This window comes from Podarcis muralis, chromosome 7, assembly GCF_964188315.1.
Source record: "Podarcis muralis chromosome 7, rPodMur119.hap1.1, whole genome shotgun sequence".
NCBI lineage: Eukaryota > Metazoa > Chordata > Lepidosauria > Squamata > Lacertidae > Podarcis > Podarcis muralis.
In genome coordinates, this window is record NC_135661.1 from 67,085,229 (window position 1) to 67,104,765 (window position 19,537).

At 48.9% G+C, this 19,537-nt stretch overlaps 1 protein-coding gene and 1 pseudogene across 2 annotated transcripts in view; one reads left to right on the top strand and one right to left on the bottom strand.

Annotated features, from left to right (window-relative positions):
• The window catches only part of AHDC1 (AT-hook DNA binding motif containing 1), a 191,504-nt gene that overhangs the window by 133,839 nt on the left and 38,128 nt on the right, over positions 1 to 19,537 (top strand). The window contains exon 1 of one of the 2 annotated variants that reach the window (XM_028738689.2): positions 8,941 to 9,102. The exons of the other annotated variant lie outside the window; for it this stretch is intronic. Within the exon in view, the coding sequence (XP_028594522.2) occupies positions 8,964 to 9,102 (139 nt within the window). The 5' untranslated portion in view covers positions 8,941 to 8,963. Of the gene's footprint in view, positions 1 to 8,940; positions 9,103 to 19,537 lie in introns of those variants that run through there. 2 annotated transcript variants of the gene reach the window in all.
• LOC114603636 (5S ribosomal RNA) lies at positions 13,623 to 13,731 on the bottom strand (annotated as a pseudogene).

The window sequence follows — 19,537 nt, forward strand, 5'->3', positions numbered from 1 at the left end:
TATGGCTGCAAGTGGGCCATCAGAACAAAAATGGGATGGTGCAAGGTATTTTGAATTCCTAAGATGGAAAAATCCAAATCCATTTCCTTACTTTATCCTAACTGCTGAATTCTGTTGGAGTGGTTGGTTTCCATTGCAGATTCTTTGAGCACCGGATTCTGTTGCACCTTGCCCATACATCTATCACAGCTCTGGCCCACCTGCTTTTTTTAATTACCGGTATAAGAGCATAAGAAAGTCCTGCTGAATCATGCCATAGGCTCATCTAGTCCAACATCCTGTTCTCACAGTGGCCAACCCAGTGCCTGTGGGGGAACCCCGCAAGCAGAGTTATGGGTTTCCCCCTTGCAGTAATGGTGGAAGCATTCCGGGAATCCACCTTCAGATACCAATCTAAGCTATCCCTTCTCTCTCTCTCTTTAAAAATAAAAATAAAAAACCATGCTGCCACCACCCCTCGGCAGCTGCATTCTTCTCAATTAGAAGGGGTAATGGAGCAGTTTATGGGCATCCACAAAGTGACGGCTGACTGACAGGTTGCATATGATCAGCGTAGGGGCTCTGCTGGCACCTTGTGTTTTTCCATTCTGAATACTGGAATTTTCTGCACAAATAAATAAATGAATGAATCTTGTTTTGTTTTTGTTTTGATCTCTCAAAGGATGGTGGCGGGAGCGGGTGGAGGAACAGCAACTTTAAGTACATAGAAAGAAGCTGATCCCTGTGTGAATATCTCATCATCTAAACGCCTGGCTTTCTAATGGGTGCTGTGCCTGTGTGAGTAGGCAAAGAGTCTCACATAAGGCAGCATCTCAGTAGTTTATTTTTCACCTCGCCATCACTTCAGGATAGGGGTGGGGGGAGTGGTTGCTTCCTGGTGATTTAGGTGCATGCTCCCAGCTGTGCCGTGTTCTTGTTTTGGTGAGGGCTCCTTGCAATAGCTAGCTGCGTAGTTCTTGCATTCCCCTTTGCCCAGCCTGAGAGAGGTACTTGAATAGGAAGGTAGCCCACAACAGCTCACAAGCAGAGACAGAATAACTTGTAACTAAGAGCCGGTCATTGAGTTTTCTTGCTTTCTTCTCCTTCCCAAACCATTTTCCTTTTGTGTTGTGTCTTTTGTGAGTTTGCGGGCAGGCAGGGACTGTCTTGATTTTGTGGACTGTAACTATCTCTTGGTCAAAAAGCAGGGTAAATTCAGAAACCAGCCATCCCACTCCTGCTTGCATTTCCCCAGCATTTGGTATTTGGAGATATACTGCTTCAGAACATGGAGGTTCCACTTACCTACATGGCTAAATGCTGTATGCTCCAATAACTTGTCTAAGCCTTCCAAGGCCATCCAGACTTGTTGGCTCAGTGCCTAAGAGTACCCACAGCTTCTGCACCATGCATCAAGCAACATTGTACCCCGAGGGTGGCTGGGAGGGTGGCACCAGATTCTTTGGCTTCTTTTAAAATATTTATCTAGTTGGCAAAGGTGCAAGGCAAAGGCCTTGGTGCTTGGGAGGAGAGGCCGAGACTTACTAAAACAATGGATTATATACAAAGTCTCCCCCCGTCCCTTTCTCAAGCCTCCTGGTATGCCTCTGTGCCAAAAAGAAAAAAAGAAACAGCCAGAAAAGTCGTCCCATTCTCCTTCCCTATAAAGCTAGCAGAGGGACAGTCAGCACAAAAGACACTATGCAGAGTAGCCAAGTAGGTTAAAATGCTTGGTTCAAACAAACAAACAAACAAACAAAACCTAGAAAGACTCATGGCCAGTAATTCCTGTGACATTGGTTACCTGTGGTCTTGGGCAGCTTTCCAGTAGGACGGTCCCATGGTGTTGTGAAGCTTTCTAACCCTTCCTCACCTTGCTTTGGGGAGGAGATTCCATTCACCTGAGCTTAAGATCAGGCATCTTGGAGCTGAGGCTTGCTTATTCACCATTTAACAGACACAAACCTCCCACAAGGAAGGTGCTTGACTACTTTGTCTGCCTCCCATCCAGCCTGGTTGCTCAAAGAACCAATGACCTTGCTGAGAACAGATTGTGAGCGAGTGCTTCTCTCAAGGTGAGCCATGCTGTCCTCATCTCTGCCTTCTGGCCACATCCAGACACATCCAATTTAGATGGCTGTGGATATGCGGAAGCAGCACCCTGTCCTGACTGTGCTCGTAAGCAGGCGGCTTAATCTGACCGTGGATCCTCTTGGGTTGCAGCCTGCGGAGCTGACTTCCTGTGTGGATTGTAGCAGAGTCTCAGCAGGAAATTTGCCTCTAGAATTGCCAACTTTTAAAGTAAAATATTCTCATATTGTGTTCTAGGGAAGGGAGAGGCGAAGCTTAGGGTGGGTTCTGACAGTGGTGGCTTATCAACCATGTCATCGTTTTGGATTGAAGAAGGGGTCACTGTAAGAACATAGGAAGAGCCTGCTGGATCAGGCCAATGGCCCATCTAGTCCACTATCCTGTTCCCACCAGACCCCTGCAAGAAGCCTGTAAACAGGACCGGAGTGCAGCAGTGATGCTCCTCACCTGCATTATGCCTCTGGCAGTGGGAGAAGAACATGGCCATTTGGGTTACTAGCCACGAATAGCCATAGCATCTTTGCCTAAGCTTTTAAATCCATCCAAGTTTATGACCATCGCTATCTCTTGTGGGAGCAAGTTCCATAGTTTAGCTATGCACTGCAACAAAAAGTACTTTCTTTTATCTGTTCTGGATCTTCTGACATTCAGCCTCATTGGCTTTCCTCGAGTTTTGTGTTTTGAGAGAGGGGAAATCTTTTCTCTATCCACTTTCCCCATGCAACGCATAATTTTATAAAGCTCTGTCATGTCTTTGCTTGCCTTTTCTCTAAACTTGATCTCTCCCCTTGATCAGTTTGGGTTGCCCTTTTCTGAACTCCTTCCAAATATACAATATTCTTTCTGAGATGAGGGAACCAGAACTGTACACAGTATTCCAAATCACCATATTTCAGTGATTCCAATCCTACCAGGGTGCCATATTCCAGAAGGTGGTCCCGGGAGACTGCTGCTTGGCCCTGAGGTGTCCTTGCTATGGGATCTCACAGGGACTCACCCATGCATTTTTAGTATACAGGAAACTACTGACAGAGGTCAACCAGGGATTTTGCATGAGGTCAACCAGGGATTTTGCATGAGGTGTCATCAGAATCGAGCATACTGCCTGTCCTTTCAGGACCTAACACAGCATACTTAGGGATTATATCATTTTATCCTACCAACAACCCTGTGAGGAATGTTAGGCTGAGAGAAGAGGGGGGTGACCAGGATTCTTAGGGGTGGGCAGTCATGTGCTTTAAATATATGGTGCTGGTTCTGCTACATCTTGCTTACCTTCTTTTCTTTCCCAGGGGGTGATCCAGCCACAGCTCTAGACACCCCGACTGAGGAACTGGTCTAACGGGACGGTGGGGTGGTTCTGGGTCTGTGCCATAAACAGCAACCAGATAAGGAGGGAAAGTGTGTGTCATAGTCTGGGACTGTGGGAGCTCACAAGGAGCCAAAGGTTGCATGTGCCCGGCAGAGCCATGGGAGCCTTCCAGGAAAGCCCCACTGTGTAGGAGTCATTCTTTGGAATATCTCTGCTGCTGCCACCAGCCCAAGGAATATGCTGAGCTTCCTCCTGTCCTTTCAAATTTATTCATAGCATACTGACTCATGTCTCTCCACACACTCCCATGAACCATCAGCAACAAGGGGATTCCTCCAAGGGGTTAGGGGAGCTGAGATCCTTGGAGCACAGAGAAGTGTAGCTCCTGAATGCAGATCTTCTGAGTCCAAAACCCCAGAGCGCCACCTTTGGAAAAGCCACCTTTTTGTGTGTGAACAGAATAAATAAATTGCAAACCCCATTCCGTTTATTTTATTGTTTGGTTAGGTAATGGAGCTGATCGTTGCCATTCAGCAGTGGCAGAAGTGATAGCCCTTTATCTGGAACAAGGCTACCCACACTGAGCTAGACTTAGGTGTTCTCTTTTCTTGTGGTGGAATTGTAAAGACATATAGCAGCAGGGGGGCTGAATGGGGCCCCCTGGCCTCTCTTAGGGACACTCATGACTTTCTTCAAGCCACCCCCCTCACCAGCCTTGCTTTGCAACCTCCTTGACCATTTTTGCCTGGCTGAGATGTGCCCTTGAGCTCTAAAAACACCTCTTTGCTTTCCTGGATGGAGGATGGGGGGGGGGGGGCGTGTGGAAAGTAGCCTTCTGCACAAAGGCTAAATTCACACTTGTTGCTCTTCCCTTTCCACTTCAGGGAGGAACTTGCATAACAGAATACTTCCCCTTCTAAAAATAATACACATAGAAAACTGGTTAAGTTAGAACCCTGGACTCTAATATCTGTTTCCTTTGACAGGGAGTTCCCCTCCTACCCCTGCCCATGATGTAATCTGTTGCAGGATTCCATGCCCCCCACCCCACCAAGTGGTACATCCCAGAGATAGGTTTGCCACCTTTGTGAGAATTTGGCTTAGAATGCTGCTGACCTTATCAAAGGAAAAGGGAGGGAGGAACAACCTAAGAGTTTTGAGAAGCTGGTGCTTCAGCTGCCATGCAGGGTCAAATCCCAGGGTTCTTTCCTAATACACAGAGGTTTCCCTCTTTTGCCCCTTCATTTCCCAAGCTTGCTTCAAGGGCACAGGATCACAACTTGGACAGCTCTTGGCTGCCAGGGAACTTGAGCCATGTGCACAGCTGCCTGCCATCATTGCTTATGTGTTACCCTCTCCCTGGGTGTTCACCCGCTCCTGCTGCTTCCTTCTCTCCCCCTCTGGTTTCTGTGCATCAACATGTCTCCATTGGCAGCCTCCTCTCCATCCCTGTAGGCAGCTCTTAGCCTTCTGCATGAATGTCTGAGTCTCCCAGGAAACAGGATCTTCAGCCAGGAGTTCCCGTTCAACTAAAGTACCTCCCAGGAGAGGGAGGGGTGGAAGGCGGGGGAAGGGGAGAACAGCTAGTGATGGGTCATAAATCCATTCTGCCTGCTGGATTCTCCATTTCTTGTCCAGCCAGTTTCTAAAATTGGAACAGGTCTTACCACCTTTGTCCTTGCCTCTCCTTTCTGTCTGCTATTTCCCGGGCCCCTTCTCTGGGGTGTTTTCTGATAAGTCATCAGAGCAGAAGGAGAAATTTGAGTGGTGTGTGTGTGTGTGTGTGTGTGTGTGTGTGTGTGAGAGAGAGAGAGAGAGAGAGAGAGAGAGAGAGAGAGAGAGAGACGTGGGGTGGAGGAGAAAGAGCTGAACTGTTACCTGGGGTGATACCTTTCAGACAGGTGGCTTTTCTAAACAGATGTGAATCTGTATCAAAATGTTGCAGTGTGAAGTGCTCCTGTTCAGGGTTCTAACCAGCTAGTGTATGCCATTCCACACGCGCCCCTCCAGAACAGCCAGTCAGCATTTTGTGTCTACTAAACATTCTCAGTTCTTATTGAGCTAGTTTCCCCTTTGTCTCCCCACAACCCCCACCCCCCAAAAAAAGCTGTGTGTGCATTCATTTTGCACTTTGCAGACTGGAGGCTCTTATGCATGGATGGTACCATTTTGGCTGCATAATAATCCACACTCATCGAATGAGTTTGTATTTAGAAGGGGCCAAATTGTGTGATAGATGGTCCTCTAGCACATGTTTTCTCAAACTCTTTCTTTCATGACAGTTTGGGCAGGGGGTGGGATAAGGGAGAGTATTCCATTTTTCTTCAAGAGAAGCAAGGGGGTTGCAGAGAAGAGATGGGGCTAATTGTTGAGCATTTATTGTGCTCTGGCTAGATGGAACAGACAGGGGAGAGCTGTTCATTATAGGTTTCTCGGTAACCAAACAACATCTGGCTTGACCACTTTGGGAAACAGAATGCTGGACTAGTGGACTCCTGGTCCAATCCAGCAGGACTTTTATACTAGATTCTGAACAAGCTTCAGCACTTCAGTAGATAACCTACAGCAGATACGTCTCCAACATGTTGACAATATGACCACCACTATAACATTGTGAAGGGGAGAAGCTGAATCCTATGGCCTGGCCTTCCTTTCTCCTCTTCCCCATTTGGTACATTTGTAGCACTGCAGAACTGGCATAGTCAACATGGCACACTTCAGATGTTGTAGGACTCCAACTCCCAGAGTCCCTTTTCATGGGTTTTGATATCTCGGGCTGATGGAAGTTGGAGTCCAACAACTTATCCAGGGCACCATGTTGGCTAACCCCGGTTTGCAGAAGGGGAGACTTGGGTGTTCTTGGACTCCTGCATTAGCCCTTGAGTTTACAACAGGAAAACTCTGGTTACCATAAGACAGAGTTGAGGAGCCTGTGGCCTTTGGCCCCCACCATCCCTGAACATTGGCCATGCGGGCTGGGGTAGATGGAAGTGGAAATCCAAGAGAATATGGAGGGTCATTGGTTCTCCATTGCTGCCTTAAGGAATCTCACAAAGGCAGCCAGCTTGGACATCACCTTCAAATCTGGTTGATGGTAGGAATTGCAGGGTGCCCACCCATAGCAGCCATAGAAACCTCCTTGCGCAAATAGGTCAGAGTACATCAAGTAATACTCTCTGGCCCTCGTAAACACTCCCAGGTCTGGCTGGCTTGCTTGTCCAAGCAACTGGGAGACCTGCTCTTGCTGACCTTTGGACGACTTTTGCTTCACAGGGCCGGATCTGATGCGCTGTGTGTTGCTACATTCTGTTAAGGGACAGGCTGCTGCACAAATAGGATTTGGGGGGGGGGCAGATGCACCACACCTACCCCTCCCTTCATTCCCCAGTGTTTTCCCAGCATAACTGTTCTTTAAGAACTGGCCTTGTGAGCTGCTGCAGTCTCCCCCAGGCCAGGGCTGGGTCCCACAGATAAGGAACGACAAAGGCAGCATGTTCCTCCTGGCAAGCGGAGAGTTGATTGGAGAGGAGGAGAGGCCTGGAAGTGTTGCTGTCAGCCACTTGAGCCTATTGGCGCCTACACCTGACACAGTATAAATTACAGAGGCCCAGTGATTACTTTGTCTGCACAGCTCCCTCTGCTTCATTGCACTCTGCCCACCATCCCCCTGCTTCTTTCCCACTCTCTTCTCTCCATCAAGCAGACTGTGCCAGAAACGGAGAGGTTCAAAAAGTTGATCCCTTGTCACCTGGCCAATGGGGGCCCTTGAGAGATCCCTCAAGCCCCCTTTTCCATCTCCACTCTCTCTCCATCGCTCCACCTTCCTTTTTATCGTCCACACTGTCCCTGAGCAGCTTCGTGCTGGAAAGCATTGTGTCTCTTCAGCTCTTAAGACCTTGGGACGGGCGCATATCCAGCAAGTCCGCCCAGCAACCAGCTTGCGCTGCTGAATTAACTCTCTGTGTCCTTCAGCCTTGTGGGCTGAGAGAGAGAAATGCACCAGCAGCATAGATGCTTTGGGTGGTTGGGTGGCAGGAAGGGATGGCCCCTCCTGTTTCTTTTGGCATGGCTTGCCTGAGAGCTAAGAGATCTTCATGCACAACGTTCCTGGTTCAGGGCTGTCCTTGGCTGGCCAGTGTTGGAAAGAAACTGACCCTGGTCCCTCTGAAAATTTGGGGAGCAACCATAGTTCTGCTCCAGGGCACAAGCTTTTGCATGCAAAAAGGTCTGAGGTTCAATTCCTGGCCAAAGAAGAAGAAAACTCTCCTGGAGAATCTCAGGGAACCTCTCTGTCCACTTCACATGCACTCAATAATAGAGCTGTTCCTTCCTGTCTTTTGCAAATGTAAACATTCACGTTTAAATTGTATGCATTTTATACACTTTGTTTCCCCCAAAGTGCATTTTTCTGTCCTTCTCAATGCATTTCCTCAAAACACTGCCTTTGCACATGATTTTTGTGAGTGAAATACACCCGCCGTGCCCCCCCCATACATTCTTACAAACAGATCCAAAACTGCACCACAGAATTCAGGAAAATGTGTGGTCTGAAAGCTGCCTTCCAATCTTTCTCGAGGGCCAATGAGTTTGGTTGGTTGGCTTTAAAACAAGAACTGGACATATTTCTCCTCCATTCCTACCTGGAGAGATGCTGCCAGTCAGCAGAGACATTGCTGGACTAGTGGGACAAATGGTCTGACCTGGTGCAAGGCAGCTTTCGATCTCTCCTGCACTGGGTGCCTTGACCAAGATGTTAATAAGACAATTAATGCAAGCTGGAGAACACATGAGCTTGGAAAAGACACCCATTTCTTAAGGTAGCTGAAATTTATTTGAGGGAAGTTTTCCACTTCACATTGTGTACACATGTTTCTTTTCTCCTCCTCCTGTCTCTGCTCAAGCCTGCTTTTTTGTGTGTGTGCATTTTGTTTTTGTTTTTTGAAACAGTGCAAAACCCCATTTATGCGAGGGGAAACTGGGATGAGTGTACACACTCTGAGCAATGTCCCTCTTTTTCAAATCACCTTTAGCTCTCCTCTCTTGGGCAAAACACAACACACAAAAGTATTCTTCCGCTCTCTCTTTCTCTCCAGCCTGAGATTTATTTGCAAGGCCTTGGCAAGCAGGTCTTTGGGGTGAGGGAAGCTGCCTTTGTGGATGCCGAGAAATGGCGACTCCCTTTTACAGAGAGCCTGACTCAACAGCTGCAAACAATGCAACAGAGCCAGCGTCCCTGGCCTGAGGAAGCAGTGGCATTTACGTCAGGCCCATTAGTAACTTGGTGCTTGGTGGCAGAGGAGAGGAAGCAAAACCATCCCAGGAAAGAAAGCCATACTGAGCTTGAAGGTGGGGGAACAAATAGGAAGCAGGCAAGGCAGGTCCCCAGCTGAGGCAGTGAGAGCAGACCTAGACATCATCGTGGCCCTCTCTGGAGGAAGCCAGTGCAAAGCATGATGGGACAAAGATCTGCTGGAAGAGAGAAGCACAGACACCCCCTCCCCCCTTCTCCTGCATGGCGGGGGGAAACAAAGCTGGCACTGGAAAGCAGCTAAATTTAGCCTGTCTCCCTGCTAGCTCTTTTATGAACTGCAGCTTTTTGGTTAGAGCCGGCCGAGGTGCACTATTTCAGCAGCCCATCTGTCGGCTGATTTCACCGTGCCTTCCCTCTGCTCCCTTCCAATCCTCAGTACCCTCTCGGAAGGTGAACCAGGTGGCAAAAGGTAGGTGTGTGTGAGAGAGAGATAGAGAAGGAGAAAGAGTGCATCACAAAAAGGCAACATCCCATGCCAATCTTACTATTGCACATCTTTGGGGCTTTGTCCAAATCTCTCACACTCGGGAACCCCTAGAGGTTATGTTCATGGGTGTCTGTGGGATTCACTCAGTTCTCTTTTCCAGCCTGTCTCAGATGTGATTCGGGAAGCCTCAAATCCGAGAACTCGGTCTTTTCACTTTTATTTGATTTCGAAAAGTCATTTAAATCCCGCCTTTCCAGATTCAAACCTTTCTAGGCTGCTCACAACATTAAACAGCAAAGAATATAGTTAAAAGGCTATCAAGCCCTCATCCATTAAAATGTGCTGGCTTCTAAGCCCACAGGTGGGAAGAGGACTTTCCCTTCATTAGTGAATGTATTAGGGAGAGGAGAAAATGTGAATGAAGGTGAGTTTTAAGTTTTTAAAGGGCAGAACCAGGCAGATGGAGGTGGAATAGTTGTTCCACCTTTGCAGAACATAACCAGCAAGGGAGAGGGTGGGTGTGCAAACTTCCTTTTCTTGAGGGCTTACAATCTAAACCAGCCTTCACCAACCTAGTGTCTTCCAGATGTTTTAGGCTATTGCTCCCATCGGATGAAGGGACACGGGTGGTGCTGTGGTCTAAACCACTGAGCCTCTTGGGCTTGCCAATCAGAAGGTCGGTGGTTCAAATCCCCGCAACAGGGTGAGCTCCCAGCTCCTGCCAACCTAGCAGTTCAAAAGCATGTCGAAGTTCAAGTAGATAAATAGGTACCGCTCCGGCGGGAAGGTAAACTGCATTTCCGGCCTAGTCATGCTGGCCACATGACCCGGAAGCTGTACGCCGGCTCCCTTGGCCTGTAAAGTGAGATGAGCGCCGCAACCCCAGAGTTGTTCGCGACTGGACCTAACGGTCAGGGGTCCCTTTACCTTTACTCATTGGATGGCTGTTTGGAATCCAAATACATCTGGAGGCTGTCTGTATTGTATGGTTGCCTATTTGGGACAAATTCCTGACTCCTAAAATGGTTCTTCAATATGGATGGCCACCCCACATCCCCGTTGTAGATTTTCATTCTTCGTTGTTTAGAGGTTATCCCAAAGACCACTGATTTGGATTTGTCTGGGTTACATTGCCCATTATCCCAGAATACACTACAGCAGGCCATGCTGAATGAAGCTTTCGGGCTGAGAACAGTGTCAGAAAATGGCACTTTATCAGCAGCAGCCCTGCCAGAAGCACAGCCCCCTCTTTTGCTCCACGGGCATCTCCCACGCTTCGTGTCTCTGTGCATCGTTCACTGTCACCCGTCAAACAGAACCGTGGTCTCTCTTTTCGAGAGCCTCCCCAAACAGCTGCCGGATTTATGTTTGCCAGGTAGCAGTTCTTGACTTGGGGGGTGGGGGTGGGAGGAAAATATGCACACACCGCAAAACACCAACTTAAAGTTATAGGCTCCAGCAAAGGAAACCCAGCAGCTTAGGGGACTCTCGTGGACCCATTACCTAAGATGAATCACTTGCCATCTGTTTTGTCTCCTAATTATAAATGCAAAACAAGAGTTATTCTGGCAAATAGTAAGGAGTGAATGAAAGGAAGAGCAGTAGAAGGGGTTGAACACTGAAATGCAATAAGAAAGGCAGAGACTGTGGGGGATTGCTTCTGAAAGCCTCGCTCAGGTGGTCCAAAGCCTAATGGAATGTATTCTCTTGCATCTACCAGTGTTAGTGTCTAGATTCCATATATAAAGAAGAGCTTCAGGATTAAGGGAGCCTGGAATCATTAAGGAACACAACAGGCAGCCAAAAATGCATTGAAACTGTAGAGAATGTGCCTTGAAACCACTTCCACGTTTCAGTCTCCTGTCTGGAATCCTAGAGCTGCTGCCAGTCAGTGAGAACAATTCTGAGCTGGGTGGAACAGTGGCCTGATGCAGGGCTCACCCAGGCTTCCCTTTGTGCTGTGTTTCTAGGCACAGGTCCGCACTTTAAAGCCCTGGTGCTTTCCCCACAAAACTCTGCCCTTTCTTCTGAATCGGAGCAAACGACAATCTGTGGGAAACCTGAATTGCTGTTGGTTCTGATTCAGCATTAAAAGAGTACATCTTCCTGGGGAAAGTGGTGGGGCAAAAACAAAACACAAAAAACCCTGCTCAAGAAAGCCCAATGCAATGATCCCTCAGTATAAGGCAGCTTCCTGGGTTTCTATGCTTAGAGAAGGAATCCTAGGTTCTGACTATCCTCAGTCCTATGCCTCCAGGATGTAATCATTCTCCAGAGTATCAGTGTTGTGTTGTTGTGTTGTGTTGTGTTGTGTTGTGTTGTTGTGTTGTTAAACACCCTCGAAAAGCAGCAGGGGACCCCCACCCCTGCCACCTGTGCTGCACTGGTCCACCATTTCAAGAACCCTTTATTAAGGCTGGGTCTGCTGCTGGCTGCCTGTTCTCCTGCTATGAAAAGTTGATAACATTGTGCTTACTGAGATCCATTAACACTCACCCACCTCCCAAAATAGTAAACAGCAGAAGGGTTATTCTGCTCTATCAAGGCATACTCTCCTCTTGGGACATCACACTCCTGGGATCTGAGAATAAAATCAATTTCTGCTTAGCAGCTGGAAATGATATTTCTCCTTACGCACATATACACGCATCTCCTAAGGGCTAGAAACTTTAAAAGAAAGCCTGAAAGTTTTAGGCTTTCAGGATACTGAATGTCCTGTTGGAGATTGTACCCCATTCTCCATTGCTCCACAACACAAACATTCTAACTTTCTGGTTATAGCTATGTTTAATGGTCCAATATGCATGATGGTGTTGATGAACTGGAAGGAAGCTGAGCTCCTCCACTGGTCCTGAGAATTTCTGTTTTCTATGCAACCCTGTCCATGCTTCCTTGTTGCATCTGAGGATCAGCCCCTCAATAGATTGGTTACTGCTTTGGTGTGATCTTCCTGACCCAGCCAAAAAAACCCTCTCTGTGCATTTGGGCAGTATCTCTTTTGCACAGTATCTCTTTTTCCAAATCTGCCTTATCATCACTTAACCTTAGCTCCAGTCTTTGACCTTCCATCCCATTCTCCAAAGCATTGGAGCTTGGGAAGAACTGGCTGGCTTATGACCCCCTTGATGACTTCTGTCCTCTTTGACTTTGCTTCCTTTGCTTTGTTTTCTAGAGCAGCCTCATTCCAGTCTAGATTCTTCCATTCTGGTACCTGGCTCTTCTCACCACAAAAACCATTTGGATCCCTTCCAATCGGGATTCAGGCCTCACCTTGGGACTGAAACTGCCTTGGTTGCACTGGTTGATAATCACCGGCAGGCTAGGGACAAAAGTGAGAGCTGTTTCCTAGTTCTGCTGGATCTCTAAGCGGCCTTTGATACCTTCGGCCATAACATCCTTCTGGACCGTCTAGAGGGACTGGGGGCACTGTTATACAGTGGTTCTGCTCCTTTCTCCTGGGCCGTATCCAAAAAATGGTGTTGGGGGATTAGTGTTCAGACCCCTGGGCTCTCACTTGTGGGGTGCCTCAGGGTTCTGTCCTCTCCCCCATGCTTTTTAATATCTATATGAAACCGCTGGGAGAGCTCATCAGGAGGATTGGGCTGGGTGTTCATCAGTATGCAGATGATACCCAGCTCTACCTCTCTTTTAAAACAGAACCAGTGAAGGCAGTGAAGGTCCTGTGTGAGTGCCTGGAGGCGGTTGGAGGATGGATGGCAGCTAACAGATTGAGGTTGAATCCTGACAAGACAGAAGTACTGTTTTTGGGGACAGGGGGTGTGGGGGTGTGGGGGACTCCCTGGTCCTGAATGGGGTAAGTGTGCCCCTGAAAGACCAGGTGTGCAGCCTAGGAGTCATTTTGGACTCACAGCTGTCCATGGAGGCACAGGTCAATTCTGTGTCCAGGGCAGTTGTCTACCAGCTCCATCTGGTAGGATTCAGGAGCTAGACTAGTGACTGGGAGAGGTCGCCAGGACCATATAACATCAGTCCTGAGAGACCTGCATTGGCTCCCAGTATGTTTCCGAGCACAATTCAAAGTGTTGATGCTGACCTTTAAAGCCCTAAATGGCCTCAGTCCTGTATTCCTGAAGGAGCATCTCCACCCCCATCGTTCAGACCGGACACTGAGATCCAGCGCTAAGGGCCTTCTGGCGGTTCCCTCACTGCCTTCTGAACGCCCTCCCATCAGATATCAAGGAAATAAGCAACTATCCTACTTTTAAAAGACACCCAGCCAGATGGGTGAGGTATAAATAAATTATTATTATTATTATTATTATTATTATTATTATTATTATTATTCTCTGTGCCATGCTGTATTAGCAAGATAGCCTCCCTCTGTACAGTAAACTGTAGAATCATAAAGTTGGAAGGGACTCTGAGGGTCATGTAGTCCAACCCCCTGCACTGCAGGAATCTTTTCCTAATGGGCTCAGACCCATGAACCTGAGATTAAGAGTCTCATGCTGTACCGACTATCCCAGGTCCAAGGAGGCAAAAGCCCACGGCACTCAGTATTCCCAGGCGGTCTCCCACTCAAGTACTAACCAGGCCTGACACTGCTTAGCTTCTGAGATCAGGTGTGTTCAGGGTAGTATGGCCATAGACAAAGCATGTTTTGATCCAATTCCTTTCACAACATGGGCAAAGCCGCCTGGAAAGGCTGTAATGTCCAAAGACCATGTAGTCAGCAATTAGGAAACATAAGAAGTTGCCACCTAGCTCAGTGTTGTCAGCAGTGACTAGCAGGGCCTCTCCAGGTTTTTGGGTAGAGAATATTCTCAATCCAACCTGGCAGTGTCATTGGGGATCGAACCTGGGACTTTCTGCATGCAAGTCAAATGCTCTACTGCTGAGCTATGGTTTCATGTGAGGAGGGACATAAAGGCAAATAAGGCTATCACTGGTTACTAGACAAGATGTCTATGTTCTCCCTCCATTGTCAGAGGCACTGTGGCCCTGAATACCAGTTGCTGGGACTCTCAAGTGGGAAGAGGTTATATTGCACTCAAGTCCTGCTTGCAGGCTTCCCATGAACATATGGTTGGCCTCAGTGAGAACGGCATGCTGGACTAGATGGGCCATTGGTGGGACCCTGCTCTTCTTATGCCATCAGGGACTGTACTGAGTTACTTTTCCCTTTGATTAAATGCCAGGGGTAGGCCCAAGCAGTGTGACAGATGCAGGGCAATTTCTTGCCTTGGTAGTGAAAAGGGACTTTCTCCGTCTGAAAACTGGGTGTTCATGTTCCGTAATGTATGGCCCACTAACCCAAAGACACAGCACTGCTGGATGCTAGGATTTGTTATGGTACCTGTGTCCAGCCTTGTCTCGTGCTCCAACATTGTTGCCCTTTAGTTCGAAAGAGACATATGGGTCCCCACAGTGCACACCAGCACAAAAAGGCCCCCACCCTGGGAAAAGAAAGAGAGCACGGAGAACTTTTATGTGAAAGTCCTGCTCAATATGTGTTCTTATGCTCAGTGCCACCATCATCCGTCAGTCTGCTTTGAGGGACAGATAGCCAGAAATTGTTTCAGAATCTTAAGGACTAGTAACTTGCATCCTGTATAGCGAAAGCCGAGAGCCTCACAGTGCTGGAGTGTCTACCCTGTACCAGATGCTGCACTTGCACAATGTGATCGTGTGCCTTTGGCTATAATGTGGAGGAGGAAGCCAGCTCTGTTTTGGACTGTCCTTCTGTTCTCACCATTTAATAGTATATTGAGATTTCTTGATCACATCTACCTCCCATGGACTACGCTCAGAGCTCCAATTGAGTAAGCCCTCCCTTTCACAGTTATTTTTTAAAAGGCAGAGAGCAAGCAAGATCCTGCCCTTCCCCACCCTCTCCTGTGTCTCTTCCCTTCTTAGTGGGAAATTCTTGCCTCTTCCTCCCATCTCAACTAGGGAATGAAGCCGCCTCCCTGGAGGTCCCGTTCTTGAGTTGTGGGGGAGAGGAGAAGGGGCGGGGGGGGGGGTAGGGAGGCTGGAGCGCCTGTGTCTGCCATTTGCTGCCTCCATGGAGCCTGAAACTGTTAAACTAATTAAAGATTTTCAGCACCAGGATTAATCCTTTTGCAGGGTGGTTATTGCGAGCCCAGGTAGTCGATTAGTTCACCAGGCGAGGATATTGGATTTCTGAAAGGCAAGTCAGCACTCTTTGGGGGCTGTTATCTTTCCAAGGCTCCAGGGGTCAGGAGGTAGCAAGGAGAGGTGACTGCAATCTTTCTCACTTGCTCTCTTTTACACACACACACACACACACACACACACACACACACACACACCTCCCGCTGTCTCTTGTTGCTGTGCTTTTGGCTGTGCCCACCCGTCTCCCTTTGCAATCTCATGCAAGCTGCATGGCCGCCTTCTCTCCTTTTAAGTCTTTCCCTCCATCAGTCTCTCTCTCTCCCCCCCCCCCCCTCGGCCGCATATCCTCCTCTCTCTCTGCTGCCCCCACTCCACTTGTTGTCCAAGCATCTTTCCCATCTCCTGTGTGGTCTCTGCTAGAGTTTTGTAACTGGGTTGGGGTGGGGGGAGGCGGAGAAGAGAGGAATACCCCTGGCCAACACCCCAGGAATGGCGAAGTCCAGAGATCCTAATGTGAAACATGTGGCCGCTGCCTGCGGCTGAGCAAGGGAGGTGAAAGGGAACAGAGCGCAGGGAAAGAAAGAGCAGCTTGTTGGCTAGCCCAGCCCAGCCCCCTCTGCGCCTTCCCTCCTTCCCTCCCTCTGCTGTGGCCCTCTTCCCCTCCCTTTCTGGGGCCAAGCCTTTGAAAGCTTGGCGCAACCAGGCTTCCGGCAAACGGAGGACTTGGGTCCTGGCAGTTCCCAGCGAAGGGCCGGTGGAGGGATTTAGGTCAACCCTAGGCTGGGCATATGCGGCAGCATGTCGGGCTCCGTCATTCCAGCTCCTCCCTCTGAGCAAGCAAAACGTGTGGAGGCTTGGAGGAAGAGGATCGGCCTAGCCTGGCCTCGGTCCCGCGCACAGGGGCCATTCCCTGAGCCAGAAGAGTGAGTCACCAGCCTGTTCTGCTGGGGACTTGGCTACTGCCCCCTTCCCAGCAGGCTGTTCTGCTGCTGAACATGTCTGCGTTTAGGCTGGCGGAACTAGGAGAAAAGCCTGTCTCTGGCTTGTCTGATCACCTGCCAATGAACGGGGTAGAAGGACCAGGGGCGGGGTCCACTTGCTGTGTTGTATGATGTGTATTACGGCTTCAGAGAAAGACTGGACCCTCTCAGAGACTTAGAGACCACCCTAGCACAGACTTCTGCGCGTGTACAGTGGTACTTTGGGTTAAGTACTTAATTCGTTCCGGAGGTCCATTCTTAACCCAAAACTGTTCTTAACCTGAAGCACCACTTCAGCTAATGGGGCCTCCCGCTGCTGCCACGCCGCCGGAGCACGATTTCTGTTCTCATCCTGAAGCAAAGTTCTTAACCCGAGGTACTATTTCTGGGTTAGCGGAGTCTGTAACCTGAAGCCGTTACAACCTTGAAGCGTATGTAACCTGAAGCGTATGTAACCCGAGGTACCACTGTATCGCTATCCAAATGCAATGCATTCTCAGGAACACATTGTTTTCGTTAGGCGAGCATTCGCATAACAAGTTGACAGTTGGTAGTATTCCTATGAGAAATTTTCTAATGCGTTCCCAGCTGTGGAATTTTGACCCCCAAATGATGGGGGGGAACAGGAAACCCCTACGAAACCTTGTAAAAAGCAAACAAGGAAGGGGGGGAAATACTCTCTTGTTTGTCCCATCTCTCCCCCCTCCCCCTCCCTCCCAACATGGTTTCTGCTGCGGACAAGCAAAACACAAAGAAGCAAGGCTTGTTTACGGCTGCTTATTTGTTTACAGTATTACACACAGGTCTGGCTGTTTGTATATCTGAATCAGTGGTGTGTATAGTGAGGTTTGGGTACTAATTCATCGTATTTGGATGTGACTTTTGTATAACAAGCATATAGCAGTGCTGTAGCTAGGGGGGGGGGGGGGCTAGCCGGGTTTTTTGCCCCAGGTGAAGCCTCCAGAGAGGTGCCATTGGGGATCCTGGCCTATGTGTATTTACATGCAAATGCATGTGTGTGGGTGCTAAACTGGGTCTTTGGCCTGGGGGAAATAAAGCCTAGTTTTGTCCCTGAGTTTTGATAGTAGGACCTGTGTGTACATTGCTTCCTTCACCTCCGATGCTGTTGGACCACAACTCCCATGATATATGTGCTGTGCTGTATGAGGTATATTATACAAGATTAACTTTACTCCAGACCAGCTCACAGCTTCAGAGAAAAACTGGGCCCCCTCTGAGTCTTAGGAGCCACAGCACAGCCTTCCCCAATCAATACATTGTCTCCCTGATGTTCTTGGACTACAACTCCCATAATCCCTGACCCATTGGACACACTTACTAGAGCTGATGGGAGTTGTACTCCAAAATACCTGAAAAGCACCAGGATGGGGAATGTTTCTGTACTGGCTTGCTGGAACTCACAAGTGAGGAGAGAGCCCCATTGCATTCCTGTCCCACTTTTGGGCTTTGCACAGGTGTCTGGTAGGCCATTTGAGGCCAGGGTGCAGGAGGGCCTTTGGCCTGATCCAGCGGGGCTCTTGCTATGTTATTATGCCATAGCAAGTCATGGGGTAGCCTCCTCCCCAAGTGGCCTTCCAGTGGGGCAGGGTGGTGCAACAGGTTTCTCTCACAATTAAGGGCTGTTAGTGGGAGACAGAGAGGCCTGCCCACTGAAGCATAATCCTCTAGGAAGAGCACAGTAGGGTAAGGCATTTTACTGAGGCTTCTCCAGGAGAAATTCCCAATGGAAAACATCTCCTATGACCTTGTGTGTGCGTGCATGCATGCATGTGTTTGAATTCTCAATCTCAAGGACCAGAAATGTTGTGGACTGAAGGAATGACTAACGCAAGCTCCACATGGGACTGTGATGACAGACTCTCAACAAGCCAGTTCAGGGTGTAGGAAACTTTTTTTTGCGGGGGAGGAGGCAGGAAAGCATCTTGGCCTTGGCACCCCTCGCCACACACCTCCCAAGACTGCTTTTGTCTGGTTGGAATGTATCATTGAGCTGTGATAATGCCTCTTGCTTGCCTGCAAGGAGGAGTGTGTGCAAGTGTGTAAATACTTCTGACCATTTGCGTAGTCGTAGCAGGAGGGTGAAAGCTGACTTTACAAAGGTAAGAGTCAAATCCATTGCCCTGCCCACTTTTATCTCTGGTCTCACCTGCCACCAGCATACAGCCCCTGTCTGCCCAAATGTTGTCTATGTAGGAATGTGGCCCTCAGGCTGAAAAACATCCCCCACCCTTCCTATAAATTGTCAGGGGCAGCCGGAGAAGTGGATGGGCGTGGTTGTATGCGGACAGTATTTGTGTATGAATACTTATGTGCATTTACGTGCTCACATAGTGCTCTGGGTCAGCATGTGTATGTATGGGGGGGGGGGACATTTGGCTATGCAAGTGAGTGCAAAAGTGTGTTGTGTGTGCAGTTTGAGTACAAATTGTTTCATGTGTGTTCTTCTATGTGTGCTGTGTGCATAAGGCCCTGCAGTTGGAATCCTTGGTGCATCGTTCTCCATACATGCCCCCCCCAGTCCATTTTTCCATGCCCTGCCTGCATAACCTTATGGGTCTACTCTTTTCAGGTGTGTTTCTTCCGCATGCCTGCTTTTGCATGGGTGTATGACTTTCACATATGCGAGTGCCATGTCACTCTGAGGGGATTGGAGTGGAGATGTTTCTGAATACGTGTCTCTTTCTGGACATGCATGTATCAGGCTCTAGGTGGCTAGCACACATCTGAGCACTGCTTGGATTCTGCAAGCTTCCCCGCCCCTGGTGTAAACAAGCACTGAGTGAGCTGAAGCCAAAAGGGTCCCTGCAGATTTACTCTGCTTCCCTTGTTGCCCTTCATCCCGTAGAAAGGAAGGCTCCTGGGGTCTGAGCTGTTTTTTCAGTCTTTCCACGTTCCACTTGAATTAAAAGGGAAGTGGGGAGGGGGAGAAGGGGGAGCGTTGGGCACCCACAGGCTGTAATGAAAAGCCTTCTGTGAGTTTCCCTCCCTCTCTTGTCTGTCTGTCTGTCTGTCTGTCTGTCTGTCTGTCTCCCTCCTTCCAGCTCTGGGCACATTAGCAGACACAGCTGAGACTAGACCAGTCTTTCTAGTGCTGTTTCCTTGTTCCACGTTGCCCTTTGGTGTAACTCTGCACCCTCCCAGCCTGCAGCAGCAGCTCCCCACCAATGCTGGGGAGGGAACCACATGCGTGCATTTTCCTGCCAGTCTGGATTGATGCTGCCATGCTAATCGGGGTGTGCAGAGCCGGCTGGCTCGTGGGATTTGAGGTGTGCTGGGAGGGGAGCTAGGAGATGGACAGGGGCACAAACAACACAAGCTCA